At 41.1% G+C, this 15138-nt stretch overlaps 1 protein-coding gene across 3 annotated transcripts in view; it reads left to right on the top strand.

Annotated features, from left to right (window-relative positions):
* Positions 1–15138, top strand: part of NFATC3 (nuclear factor of activated T cells 3) — a 148560-nt gene that overhangs the window by 72091 nt on the left and 61331 nt on the right. For all 3 annotated transcript variants that reach the window (XM_030795026.1, XM_030795030.1, XM_030795037.1), the window contains exon 4: positions 8413–8612. In XM_030795026.1, the coding sequence (XP_030650886.1) occupies positions 8413–8612 (200 nt within the window). The remainder of the gene's footprint in view (positions 1–8412; positions 8613–15138) is intronic.

Here is a 15138-nt window from a genome sequence, read left to right as displayed (position 1 = left end):
TTAATAATACTAAAATAGAAACAGAAAATGAGCAAATCATATAAATAGCCACAAAGGGGAAAAGTTGTCTGTGTAGACTATTACCACTTCTCTGTTCTTTGCTTTTTTGATAGGTTAAAAGTGGTTTTCTTATTTATGTGATATCTAATAAGATTGAGCATTTTTTCCATTTATTTATTAGCTATTTTTTCCTGCTTTATATGCTCTACTTATATCCTTTGAGAAGGGTAGTTGGAATTACGATTTGTCATCTTCCTTGAATCTGGAATTGTTTCTGCAGTATGAATTATAATAAAGAATCTTGCCTGTTGCAAAACATTATAATAAACCTTTGGTGGTTATATCCTGAGGTCTTTGTGCCTCTTTGTTTACAAGTCTTCTAGATCAGTGGTTCTCAACTCTATCAGACCTAGCCCCACTCTCAAAAAAAAGACCCACATCCATTTTGTAATGCTACTTTATTAACTTGAAATGGAAATTTAAAGATAATACAATTAGGCCAGGCACAGTGGCTCATGCCTGTAATACCAGCATTTTGGAAGGCCAAGGCAGGAGGATCACTTGAAACCAAGAGTCGAAAGACCAGCCAGGGCAACCTAGTGGGACTTCTATATCTACAAAAAAAAAAAAAAAAAAGCTAGGTTTGGAGGCACACTCCTGATGTGCTAGCTACTGTAGAGACTGAAGTGGAAGGATCCTTTGAGCCCAGAAGCTCAGGGTTGTGATGAGCTATGATTGTGCTGTCGCACTCTAGCTTAGGTGACATAACGAGACCCTGAATCAAAAAAAAAAAAAAAGTGATATAATTGACTACATGTATAGTTTTAAGAATATCAGTTATAATGCAGTACTATTAAGAGAAAAATAAATATATAAACTAAATTATAGTTGATGTGGTTTGGCTATGTCTTCACCCAAAATCTCATCTTGAATTGTAATCCCCATAATTCCCACGTGTGAAGGGAGAGACCAGATGGAGGTAATTGAATCATTGGGGCAGTTTCCCCGTGCTGTTCTCTTGATAGTGAGTTCTCATGAGATCTGATGGCTTTGTAAGTGTTTGGTAGTTTTTCCTGTATTCATTCTCCCTCCTGCCACCTTGTGAAGAAGGTGCCTTGGTTCCCCTTTACCTTCCACCATGACTGTAAGTTTCCTGAGGCCCCCTATCCATGGGGGACTGTGAGTCAATTAAACCTCTTTCCTTTATAAATTACCCCGTCTCGGGCAGTTTCTTATAGCAGTATGAGAATGGACTAATACAGTAGTTTAAAAGTATGGCTAGGCATTGTAGCTCACACCTGTAATCACAGCTACTTGGGTGGCTGAGGCAGGAGGACGTTTGAGTCAAGGAGTTCGAGACCAGCTTGAGCAAAATAGTGGGACCCCCATCTTAAAAAAAAAAAGTTTCAAAGTGAAAAGGCTTGATAATGACTATAGAAGATACAGTGAAGTAGTTGGACACTTAACACCTGCTTAATAATGACTATAGAAGACACAGTGAAGTAGTTGGACACTTACACCTGCACTATCAGTGTGAATGTTGCCAGGTACAAAGGCAGGCGTGTTGATCATCACCCTAAATTCCCTGAGTGGCATTACTGACAATGACATGATTTTCTGAAATGATGAACTCTTTACATGGTAAGTTGTACTCATGAAAAATTCATGTATGTTAAAATTGCATCATTTGGGGGTATTAATATATATATACTAAGGAGTTCTAAGTTTATAAACATTTTCCTTATACATGAATGTCTGATGGGATATTCTCAAATTCTGTGAGATGTAGACTATTCACTTTGAAGAACTATAGTTATCCCATGTATTGAGATAAAGTTGAATCTCTGGCCCTTTCTCCTTAAGTACCTATAGTGCACCCCACTTATCATGTTGGCAACTAAACACATATTCACAACATTTAAAAAATGCCTCTGTTCCACCACCACCCTCTCCTGCAGAGGGTGATACTGTCCAAGTTAAGAAATACCATTCTAAGTTGGGCACAGTGGCTCACGCCTGTAATCCCAGCACTTTGGGAGGCTGAGGAGGGTGGGTCACCAGAGGCCAGGAGTTCGAGACGAGCCTGGCCAACATGGTGAAACCCCGTCTCTACTAAAAATACAAAAATTAGCTGGGCATGATGGCAGGCACCTGTAATCCCAGCTACTCAGAAGGCTGAGGCAGGAGAATCACTTGAACCCGGGAGGCGGAGGTTCCAGTGAGCCTCGATGGCGCCACTGCACTCTAACCTGACAAAGTGAGTGAGGCTCTGTTTCAAAAAAAAAAAAAAAAAAAAAAAAAAAGGCCAGGTGCAGTGGCTCACGCCTATAATCCCAGCACTTTGGGAGGTCGAGGTGGACGGATCACTTGAGGCCAGGAGTTCAAGACTAGCCTGGCCAACATGGTGAAACGCCATCTCTGCTACAGATACAAAAAAAAAAAAAAAAAAAAAAAAATTAGCCGGGCATGGTAGTATGTGCCTGCAGTTCCAGCTACCAGGGAGGCTGAGGCAGGAGAATTGCTTGAACCGGGGAAGTGAATATTGCAGTGAGCTGAGATCACGCCACAGCACTCCAGCCTGGGCAACAGAGCGAGACTCTGTCTCAAAAAAAAAAAAAAAAGGTATAATTCTACTGGATATTAAAGCATTTGCTCAGAAGAAAAAGAAATACCATTCTAGACCAGGGGTTATCAAACTATGGCTTTTATAGGCCAAAATGGGCCCTACACCTGGTGTTTTGTTTTTAAAGAGAAAGAGTCTTGCTCTGTCGCCCCGGCTGGAGTGTAGTCGTGCAATCATAGCTCACTGCAGCCTTTAACTGGCCTCAGAGGCAGGAATAATCCTCCTGCCTCAGTCTTTCAGGTAGCTGGGACTACAGGTGCATGCCTTCACGTCTGGCCCTACCTGTTTTTGTACAGCTTGTGAACCAGGAGTGGTTTTTATACATTTTTACATGGTTGGAGAAAAAAATTAAAAGAATACTATTTTCTGATGTGAAAACTATGTGGAATTCCAAACTAACCATCCATAACGATTGTTTTTCATTTATGTATTGACTGGTTACTTTTGTGTTACAACGACAGAGTTGAGTAAGACAGAGAACATAAGTGGCACTCTCATCACTTCACACTACCGCTCAGGGCAGTACAAATCACAGTGATGCAGTTAAAACGCAATAGTGTTTCAAGTGCCGCAAGTATTGCTGCATTGGGACTTTAAAAAAATAATAATCAGTACATACTCATCATGTCAAAACAAGAAAAAGCAGATATCGAATGTCATTCTTTTGAGGCACAGTGGACTGTGTGTTATCTTGTTATCAAATTAGATAGCAGGCTGGGTGCAGTGGCTCACACTTGTAATCTCAGTACTTTGGGAGGCCAAGGCAGGTGGATCACCTGAGGCCAGGAGTTCAAGACCAGCGTGGCCAACATGGTGAAACCCTGTCTCTACTAAAAATACAAAAATTTAGCCGGGCATGGTGGCGCACACCTGTAGTCCCAGCTGCTTGGGAGGCTGAGTCAGGAGAATCGCTTGAACCCAGGAGGCAGAGGTTGCAGTGAGCCAGGATTGCGCCATTGCACTCCAGCCTGGGTGACAGAGTGAGACTCCTTGCCCCGCCCCCCCCAAAAAAAGTTAGATAGTAAAGCATTGTGTTTATTATGCCATAGCATTATGGCTGGGCTAAAAGCATATACATCTTGCCTGGATGCGGTGGCTCAAGCCTGTAATCCCAGCATTTGGGAGGCCGAGGCGGGCGGATCACGAGGTCAGGAGATGGAGACCACGGTGAAACCCTGTCTCTACTGAAAATACAAAAAAAAAAATTAGCCGGGCGTGGTGGCGGGCGCCTGTAGTCCCAGCTACTTGCAGAGGCTGAGGCAGGAGAATCGCGTGAACCCGGGAGGCAGAGCTTGCGGTGAGCCGAGATCGTGCCACCGCACTCCAGCCTGGGCGACAGAGCAAGACGCCATCTCAAAAAAAAAAAAAAAAAAGCATATACATCTTATGTAGCCTCACATTTCCATATAGATGTCTCACTGTTACCTCGACTATGGTGTGACCAGCATTGACAACATTAATCTTTTTCCAAAATCAGTGACTTCACATTATTATTATTATTATTATTTTTTTTTTTGAGACAGAGTCTCGCTCTGTCGCCCAAGCTGGAGTACAGTGGCCCAATCTTGGCTCACTGCAAGCTCCGCCTCCTGGATTCACTCCATTCTCCTGCCTCAGCCTCCCAAGTAGGTGGGACTACAGGCACCTGCCACCATGCCCAGCTAATTTTTTGTATTTTTAGTAGAGACGGGGTTTTACCGTGTTAGCCAGGATGGTCTCGATCTCCTGACCTTGTGATCTGCCCGCCTTGGCCTCCCAAAGTGCTGGGATTACAGGTGTGAGCCACCATGCCCAGCCCACATTATTATTTTTTTAAGAGACAAAGTCTCACACTCTGTCGCCCAGGCTGGAGTTTAGTGGCATAATCATAGCTCACTGTAACCTTGAACTCCTGGGATCAGGCAGCCCTCCCACCTCAGCCTTCCAAGTAGCTAGGACTACAGGAGCACACCACCATGCTCAGCTAGTGTGTGTGTGTGTGTGTGTGTGTGTGTATGTGGAGATGGGGGTCTCATTGTGTTGCTGGTCTTGAACTCCTGGCCTCAAGCAGTCCTCCTGCCTCAGCCTCCCAAAGTGTTGAGATTACTGGTGTGAGCCATGATGGCCAGCCTTATACTTTGTTTCCTAGTGATACCATCATTCTCCTGGGTACTGAAGCTCAGATCTGACTTATTCAATCCCTCTATTATTCTGTGTATAGTTAGTTACGAAAATCTCTTTAGGGCCTTCTAGGAAAGATTCATTCATCCTTTCCATTCATTCATCCCTTTCCATTTCTATTTTCTATTTATGATCCTGCTTCCACCCTAGTTTAAACTTTCAGCACACATGATTTTAGTGCCTCAGCCCTCTTAACTTGTTTCCATGATTTCATCCTTTCTCTGTCATAGAGGCTTAATTGATTTTTATCATATGCTTACCTGAAGCTCCTGAAAGGGCAGGAATTTATTCTTAATATAGGACGTAGGCAAGCACAAGATAAGGAGACTCAGATATTATATTTTAAATATTGTAGTCTCCTCTCAGGGAACTGACCTTTACGTATCTGAATGAAGTCAAGTAACATGAAGATCAGAGGGAATGATATTTCAGAGGCATAAAATATTAAGTGTGAAAGCCCTGACATTAGGAATGAGCTTGAGTGGTTCATACAATAAGGCCAGCAAGGCTAGAGCAGACTGTGGAAAGGGTAAGGCCAACAGTTTAGCCAGGGCCCTAATCACCTTATGCTGTGTAAACCATCATAGGGAATTTGAATTTGTTCTAAATGTGGAGGGAAGCCATTAGAGAGTTCTGAGGAGGGGAGTCAAAGTTATCCAATTCATGTTAACAAGTTTATTCTGACTCTTGGATAGAGAATGGGCTATAGGGCAACAAGAGGGAAGACAGAGAGCAGTTACAAGGCTATTGCAATAGTCCAGGCTTTAATTGCTTCTTTATAAATGTTACAGGACTGAAAACTATCCTGGGTAAAATTACATTACCTAGTAAGAGGCAAAAGTCTTAATGTCTTCTTCTGGGTACAGGGAGGATAACCAATAAATTGGGAAGTTGCCTGGTTACAAATTCCACTGTAAAGCCAAGGCTGGGCAAGTAGGCGGGAATAAAACTCACCTGTAAGACTCCACCACATACAAGGAGGCTACCATCCCAAGGAGGAGGAGGCATGGCAGGAGAAGTGAGACCCCCTCATTTCATAGTTTTACCTACCGAAGGCAGAAACCCTTAGGCACTTAGGCTGTCATTTACAAAGACTGAAGTATTATCAGGAGAGCTGAAAGAAGTCTCTCCAAGCCAATCTCAAAAGACCCAAGATCTAGTAACATGGCTGAAGAGATACCCTGAGGCTCAGAAATAAAGAGCAAGACTGAAGAGCATAGAGAACTCCTCATAGATTAAAAAATCATCAGCCAGGTGGTAAATCAGAGGAAGGTCTTCCAACAGTTTCAAGGACCAGAGACTTGGTTGTGAAGCATAGGTAGATCTCTGGAATCTGGCCAGCTCTCAGATTCCTCACCAGGCAGAAGAGAGAGACATTCCACCCGCCAGGCCTTTAAAGCCAGTGCTATACTGAATCAGACTATAGCTTCAGTTGAAGTCCAGACACAGTTTAAGAACTATGACCTTACAAAAGAAATAGCATGCCCCTTTCTGGAGGTAAATATTTTCTGCTTGAGTCTCTAGACTTTTTTTATACTAAATGTCCATTAAAACAATAAACAACCGTACACACACAAGAAAATGTGGCCCACATTAAAGAGAGAAAACACTCAATGGTAGCAGACTGAGAGAAGGCTTAGATTAGATATTGGAAAGAGACTTTAGAATTACTATAATAAGAATCCTAAATTACCTTGAGGAAAAGGTGGATTCTGTATACATGAAAAGATGGAGGATTTTCAGTAGGGCAGAGACAGTTTTTTATTTTAAGTTAAATGGATTGGCTGGGTGCATTGGCTCACGCCTGTAATCCCAGCACTTTGGGAGAAGGGTGGATCGCCTGAGGTCAGGAGTTTGAGACCAGCCTGGCCAACATGGTGAAATCTCGTCTTTACTAAAAATACAAAAATTAGCAGAGTGTGATGGCAGGTGCCTGTAATCAATCCCAGCTTCTCGGGAGGCTGAGGCAAGAGAATCGCTTGAACCTGGGAGGCAGAGGTTGCAGTGGACTGAGATCGTGTCGCTGCACTCCAGCCTGGGGGACAAGAGTGAGACTTCATCTCAAAAACAACAACAACAATAACAACAAAAACAAAAACAAATGGATAATGATGGGGACAAAGATACAAGAGAAGAAAACTGCAAACCAATATCATTCATGAATATACATGCAACAGTCTTCAACAAAGTGCTCAGCAACCAAATCCATCAGCACACTACAAAAGTTTATACACCATGATCAAGTGGGATCTATCCCAGGAAAGCAAGAGTGGTTCAACATATGAAAATTAATCTATGTAATATACCACATTAGTAGAATGAAGAGAAAAACCATGTGGTCATCTCAGTTGATAGAGAAAAAAACCTTTGACGAAATTCAGCAGGCTTTCATGATTTAAAAAAAGCAAAATAGCTGGGCACAGTCACTCAACACCTGTAATCTCAGCACTTTGGGAGGTCGAGGCGGGCAGATCACCTGAGGTCAGGAGTTCAGATAGGCCTGGCCAACATGGTGAAACCCCATCTGTACTAAAAATACAAAAATTAGCTGGGAATGTTGGTGGGTGCCCGTAATCCCAGCTACTCGGGAGGCTGAGGCAGGAAAATCGCTTGAACCCAGGAGGCAGAGGTTGCAGTGAGCAGAGATCGTACCACTGTACTCCAGCCTGGGCGACAGAGCGAGACTCCATCTCAAAAAACAAAACAAAATGAAACAAAACAAAGCAGCAAACTGAAAATAGAGGGAAACAATGTGATCAAGAGGATTCTTGAAAAACTCACACCTAATATCACACTTAATGGTTAAAGACGGAAAGGTTTCCCTCTAACGTCAGGAACAAGACAAGGATGCCTTCTTTCACTACTGCGATTCAGCCTTATGCTAGAAGTCCTAGCCAGAGCAATTAGGCAATAAAAAAGAAAAAAAAAAGCATAGAAAACAAAGGTACAGACAGATTTTCTCTCTCTCTCAGTCTCTTTCTCTCTCTCCTCCTCTCCCTCTCTCCCTCTCTCTTTCCCGAAGATTGTTGAAGTTGTTTGCTTAAGTAGGCATTTAACTTGGTTGGAGTCAGCCTGGAAAACTTGTCTCCCTGTGGTTGGTGGCAGCTCAAAATCTCATTTCAGTTTTAGCCTTAGCTAGGCTGCTTGGGGTCTGTAAGTTTATACTTATAAAATTGTAAGTTTATAATATATGGAATAGGGGTTTTCAGACTCTTTCTACTAAAACAAAATGTCTCCGATTTAACAGTCTGTTAGAGGACCTTCCTATATACCCAAATCTTTAGGTCCGGTCTGAATGGTTAATGTTGCCCAGAGTACAGAATCAGTATTTCTTTTGTGTTTTCTATAGCAGTCAGAAAGCTTTGTACAGTTTTGGTTGATCTAGATACTTATCTTAAAAAAAAAAAAAACCTACATTCCTTTATGTAACACATTCCAGTGTTTTATTTCTTAAACTAATTTGGAAATTTGGAGGGCTGCTCACTGGTTACTTTTGGTTGTATTTTTTGAAATAACATTTTGTGTATCAATAGTATATGATAGAGATATAATAGACTTACAATTGTTGACATATTGTAAAATGCATGGATAATGAATTGTGCTTTTCTGTGTTTCTTTTTCCTGATTAGCTCCTGGGCTATAATGAAAAGCCGATAAATCTACAAATGTTTATTGGGACAGCAGATGATCGATATTTACGACCTCATGCATTTTACCAGGTGCATCGAATCACTGGGAAGACAGTCGCTACTGCAAGCCAAGAGATAATAATTGCCAGTACAAAAGTTCTGGAAGTTCCTCTTCTTCCTGAAAACAATATGTCAGCCAGGTATTTTGAAATATACCTAAAATGTGCAGTTCTTTTTTTCTCTATACTTTCAGAAAAAAAGTAAATATATTTTTGAATATAAATATAAAATATTGTTCTAAATGGCATTACATAAATAATGTACATTTAGTACATTTTCTATGAGTGGTAGCATATTTCCAGAAGGAAAATTCAATTCAGTAAGTGTTTTTATACTATATATTACCAGCCAAGCCATATCCTAGGTGATAGGGATATAAATACTGTATCTGGACTTTCATCAAATGGCTCACAGTCTATCTAATAGGGTAGACAATAAATAAACAATTACGATACAATTGTGATTGTTTTATTTCCTTAAGGAAAACTTTTGACTTTACCTCCAGGCATCCCACTTGACACATTTCCAAATAAGATGAGGTGGCCAACTTCTGAATGAGAATGCAATAGAGTTTTGTACAAAAGGATTAGTTAGGATTATATATAGTTGCCTGTAATAGAAACCTGATATGCAGTGCCTTGAACAGTTAGAGGTTTAGTGTTTTATCACATAAAAGAAATATACAGATAGATATTTTAGGGCTAGCACAGTAGCTGCATAAGTCATTAGGGCCCCAAGCAAGTTTTTTCTTCTTTGCCATCTTTAGCATGTGGTTTCCATCCTAAAGATTGTCTTATGATCTAAAATGGCTGCTGGAGCTCTAGCCATGACATCCTTATTACCAGAAGGGATAATAAGGAGAAAAGTGTGGAGGAAGGGTAAAAGGGAACTCCCACCGGTGTCAAATCCTCTTTTAAGAGCCTTTTCCTAAAACCTACTTAACAACTCTGCATCTCATTGATCATGCTTATATGTAAGGAACACATGTTATATTTACCAGAACACATTGTCACCTCAAATAATTTAGGGAGGCTGAGCACCGTGGCTCATGCCTGTAATCTCAGTACTTCGGGAGGCCAAGGCAGGCAGATCACCCGAGCTCAGGAGTTTGAGACCAGCCTGAGCAACGTGGCGAAACCCTGTCTCTACTAAAATTACAAAAATTAGCCGGTTGCGGTGGCGCCTGTCTGTAGTCCCAGCTACTTGGGAGACTGAGGTGGGAGGATCACTTGCCCGGGAGGCAGAGGTTGCAGTTAGTCGAGATAGTGCCACTACACTCCAGCCTGGGCAAGAGTGAGATCCTGTCTTTTAAAACAAAAAACAAAGCAATGTAGGGGCCTATTACTAAGGAAGAAGAAAAGAAAGGATATTGAGTAGGCACCTATCAATGGGTAGTAGGCACAACCAGACATGGGAAACTTAGATTTTTATTACAGAAATTGTTTCAAACTACACTACAGACCTTTCTTTTTTTTTTTTTATTTTTATTTATTTTTTCGAGATGGAATCGTGCTCTGTGGCCCAGGTTGGAGTGCAGTGGTGCAGTCTCGGCTCACGCAAGCTCCGCCTCCTGGGTTGATGCCATTCTCCTGCCCCAGCCTCGTGAGTAGCTGGGACTAGAGGCACCCGCCACCACGCCCGGCTAATTTTTTTGTATTTTTAGTAGAGACGGGGTTCACTGTGTTAGCCAGGATGGTCATGATCTCCTGACCTCGTGATCCACCCCTCTTGGCCTCCCAAAGTGCTGGGATTACAGGCGTGAGCCATCATGCCTGGCCCACAGACCTTTCTTAAGGCAGGAATAACATCCATCCCATGCTATTGCAAGAACAGTCCTATAAAACAAATTTCAGCTGGGCGCAGTGGCTCACACCTGTTATTCCAGCACTTTGGGAGGCCGAGGCGGGCGGATTACCTGAGGCCAGGAGTTTGAGACCAGCCTGGCCAACATGGTGAAACCGTCTCTGCTAAAAATACAAAAAATTAGCTGGGTGTGGTGGCGGGCGCCTGTAATCCCAGCTACTCAGAAGGCTGAGGCAGGAGAATTGCTTGAACCCCGGAGGTGGAGGCTGCAGTGAGCTGAGATCACTCCATTGCAACAAGAGTGAAACTCCGACTCAAAAAGAAAAAAAAAAACAAATCGGATTTCAGTCTTGAGCTCTCTTCACTTAAATTTATATTTAAATAAACTTTTTAGATGAGCTGAGTGTACCCCCTGAGGACATACAAAATGATATGTTTCTATTAGGTAAAATAAAAATTGCCTCAATACATAACTTATTTTGGGCGGATCACCTGAGGTCAGGAGTTCGAGACCAGCCTGGCCAATATGGTGAAACCCCAACTCTACTAAAAAATAGAAAAATTAGCTGGGCATAGTGGTCCTGTCTGTAGTCCCAGCTGCTCAGGAGGCTGAGGCTTGAGAATCGCTTGAACCCAGGAGGCAGAGGTTGTTGTGACCCCAGATTGCGCCATTGCACTCCAGCCTGGGTGACAGAGTGAGACTTAGTCTCAAAAAAACAAACAAAAAAAAACCATAAAAAAACCCTTATTCTGTTATTTATTACCAGAAAAGAAAAGTTAATATAAATTTAAATAAAATCTTATTTTTGCCTGCTTTGGTTCAAATGGAAAATACTCAAGAACCCAACCCAGCAAATCGTTGCATAGGGGCTATGACAGAGTTTTTTCACAGCAAAGGCAGACAGCTAGCTGATAATCTCTACTCTTAAATTTTTTTTTTTTTTAGACTGTCTAAATCTGTTGCCCAGGCTGGAGTGCAGTGGCACCATCTTGGCTCACTACAACCTCTGCCTCCCAGGCTCAAATGATTCTTGTGCTTCAGCCACCCAAGTAGCTGAGATTGCACACGTGCACCACCACTCCTGGCTAATTTTTGTATTTTTAGTAGAGACAGAGTTTTGCCATGTTGACCAGGCTGGTCTCGACCTCCTGGCCTCAAGCAGTCCACTCGCTTTAGCCTCCCAAAATGCTAGGATTATAGATGTGAGCCACTGCACTGGCCTTAAACATTTGTGTTCTATAATGTAGAAAGAACTTTGGAATCTCAGCCTGTATTTATTCAGATACTCGAGCAAAACTTTCTTGAGAAAAATACTGACACCAGGCATCCTATTGGACACATTTTCAAATAAGGTAAGATGCCCAACCTCTGAATGAGAATACAAGTAGGCTTCTTCCCTTTTGTTCTGGGATCTTACTTTTTTATATGGCATCAGAAGCTTGTGATATGTGATTATTCAGCTGTAGAGGGAAATTTAAAAATCACCTTTGAACTATCTTTTTCCAAAAACTTAGGAAATTGATCCCTAGATGATAGTTTGCAGGCCATGTTTGCATTCATTCCTCTGGATATTCAAAGCACGATATTCGAATCAAGTTAAATAGAAAAATCACAAGTTTATTCTGTTTCTTAACTTGGCTTGAGGGACAGTATGAGAAATAGCCATAAACATACTTCATAATCTGAAAAACCACTATTAAAGACAGTTTCTCTTAGGTTGATCACTATTGCATGTGTGTGTGCATGCACACACAAACACAGTCCTTTCAACTTAAAGGAAAAAAGTTAGTGTTTCCCTATGGCGTGGTAGATTTTGCTTTACCATACAACAAGTGGCCTATAACAACTTTATCACATTTACTTTTTGCCTTGGCTTCCAGGAACTTCATAGTCAAGCCCATTTACAGTAATTATAGTAATTTGTACAACTCTAGATTTGGAGTTTACTTCCTATTGTGTTTTAAAATTTTTTCTATTTATTTTTCCTTGGCTTTATTTGTATCTATATTGTTAAATGCCTCATATCCTTTCTGAAAATAATATGTAAACCAATAAATAGAAAAGAGTACAATAATTTCTATGAAAAATTATCAAGAAATTGAGAAAGGCTCATATCCCAAATAATATGAAAGAATTGGAGCAGTAGCATCTAAATTTACCTGTCTCCTTCATCATTTTCCATTTACTAGCACACGGAACAAGGGTAATAGTCATAATTTATGTCCCTTCCTCAACCAGATCTAGCACATACTGTGTATATTAGACCAGAAAGGACCAGGCTGCAGAAATACCACTATGACTAGTAACATACAGCTAGTCCTCCTCCTGCAACCCTACCACACACATACCTGAAACTTCTTGACCATTCTGTCTGCTCTGTACTGGTAGATTGTGGAACAGGAGTTCTGTAGGACCCAAGCATTATGTATGTTGGAGAAAGGATTAAATAAGGGGCAACTAGGATGTTACTAAACCTAAGAAACCTTTTTTAGGTACTGTAGATAACAGGGTAGCTAAAGATGAATGAGCCTGTTTACTCAGTAGCTAATTGCTAGGATAAACTAGTATCCTAGTAGCTTGTTGAATGTAACTATATTATCCAGTACAGTGGTTGAATATAATATAGTTCCAGATAATGGTAGGTTTAAAATTCCCAGGTGATAGATAAGACCATGGTTCAAAATAATTTATGCATAAGTGAGCCTTAAGTATGTATTAAGTGTCTTTACTGTTCTCTTAAGGCAATAAGGTGTGGAAAAATTCGTAGATATTCCCTTGGTTCTGCCTACTAAGCCACGGGCTTGGTTATTTCAAGCCTAATCTCTTTTTTAAGACCATTACACTAACCCATAAGCCATAGAGCTACCCTACAAGATGCTTTAAATATAGGATGCCAGTATTTATTGCCTTAGCTCTTTGCGGCCCCTCTGTTTTTTAACATTGGATTAATATTGATGTAGCAGTGCTACACCTTGATTTAAAATGGCGTGGTGGCTCATGCCTGTAATCCCAGCTCTTTGGGAGGCTGAGGTGGGCGGATCACGAGATCAGGAGATTGAGACCATCCTGGCCAACATGGTGAAACCCCGTCTCTACTGAAAATACAAAAAAATTAGCTGGGCGTGGTGGTGCATGCCTGTAATCCCGGCTACTTGGGAGGCTGAGGCAGGAGAATCCCTTGAACCCGGGAGGCGGAGGTTGTAGTAAGCCAAGATGGCGCCACTGCACTCCACCCTGGCGACACAGCAAGACTCCGTCTCAAAAAAATTAAAAAAATAATAAATAAATAAATGTAGTTTTAAAGATAATTTAATACTTATTTTCACTGCTACATAAGAGTTTTTTTCTTGTTTTATTTTGCTTGCTTTTTTGTTTTTTGCATTTAAGAGTTTTCAGATGTACTTTCTGGTACTGTTATTTCACATCTATTAGGAACTTAGCTTGCTGCTAGAATGCCTTTGCTCAGTACTTAATAACACAGATGATCTCTGCTATTTCCCCTGAAGACCCATGTTGGCATGTTAACATGAATAATCACTAATTTGATATAACTTGATCAATACTGCTTTGAGCTAAAGCACAGTTGTTCAATATCAGTTATATAATTTGTTATCTATAAATGGCAAATGCTTTTTTAGTTTTCAAAATTGTTGCATTTTAAAAAATTCTTCTCCTGTGTCTTTCTGAAGATGAAAAATTTTGAGTGGCTTAATTCCTTTTGGGATTCTGCCTTCTGTTTTACTGGTTGTCTTTTTTTTTTTTTTTTTTTTCTTTTTTTTTTGGTGGAGATGGAGTCTCGCTCTGTTGCCCAGGCTGGAGTGCAGTGGTGTGATCTCGGCTCATTGCAACCTCTGCCTCCTGGGCTCAAGCAGTTTTCCTGCCTCGGCCTCCCAAGTAGCTGAGACTACAGGCACATGCCACCATGCCTGGCTAATTTTTGTATTTTAGCAGAGACAGAGTTTCACCGTGTTGGCCAGGCTGGTCTCGAAATACTGACCTCAGGTGATCCACTCACCTTGGCCTCCCAGAGTGCTGGGATTACAGGCATGAGCTACTGTGCCCGGCCGGTTCTTGTCTTGGTATCCTAGTTGTGAAACATATTGTCCTTCAAAGTGACTTCTGCAGCCTCTGTGCAATAAGCATTAGGGTTGGAACTGTTAATAGATCCAGTAAGAGGACAGATAACAAGGAATGCCTTGTTAGCAAGGTTAACTAGTATATTTGATCATAATTAGTTATCCATTTGCTTTATGCTTCTAATATGTGAATAACAAAGGTATTTTGTAGCTTCTGTTGTTTCCTGCCATAATAGTGTGTTAAACAGTCATACTTAATAATAAAGTTAGCAGATGATGAAACGTTACACCTTAAATGCAGAACCTTCATCTTATATGTGCATTCCTTAGAAATTCAAGAATTTTAGCCTGATGGATTGTTATTATTAATAAATACAGCACTATAAAAGTCTAAATATGCTGTTGATGAATTATTTGTTGTTCTGACCTAGTTACATGTATAGAATTAAAGAGTCTTTACTTTATTTCAGCTGTCTAGTGCTAACACTCCGTAAATTTAATGGCTTATAGTAATCACTCTATTATTTTGCATGATTCTTTGGGTTAACTGAGCTCAGCTGGTCCATTCACATGGTGTCAGCTGGGGTCACTTAAGTACTTGGATTAAGTGGGAGCTCAGCTAGGGTTGAACATCCAAAATGGCTAGGGTGGCTGGAGTGGTTAGGGATTGTCTGGGCCTTTCTCTGCACCATGCTATTTGGACTTCTTACTCAGGACTCCAAGATAGCAAAAGTGCAAGTTACCAGCCTTCTTCAGTGCTAGGCTCATAACTTGCATATTGTCACT

The sequence above is a fragment of the Nomascus leucogenys genome, chromosome 2, assembly GCF_006542625.1.
Source record: "Nomascus leucogenys isolate Asia chromosome 2, Asia_NLE_v1, whole genome shotgun sequence".
In the NCBI taxonomy this organism is placed as follows: Eukaryota; Metazoa; Chordata; class Mammalia; order Primates; family Hylobatidae; genus Nomascus; species Nomascus leucogenys.
This window is presented reverse-complemented; position numbering and strand designations above follow the sequence as displayed.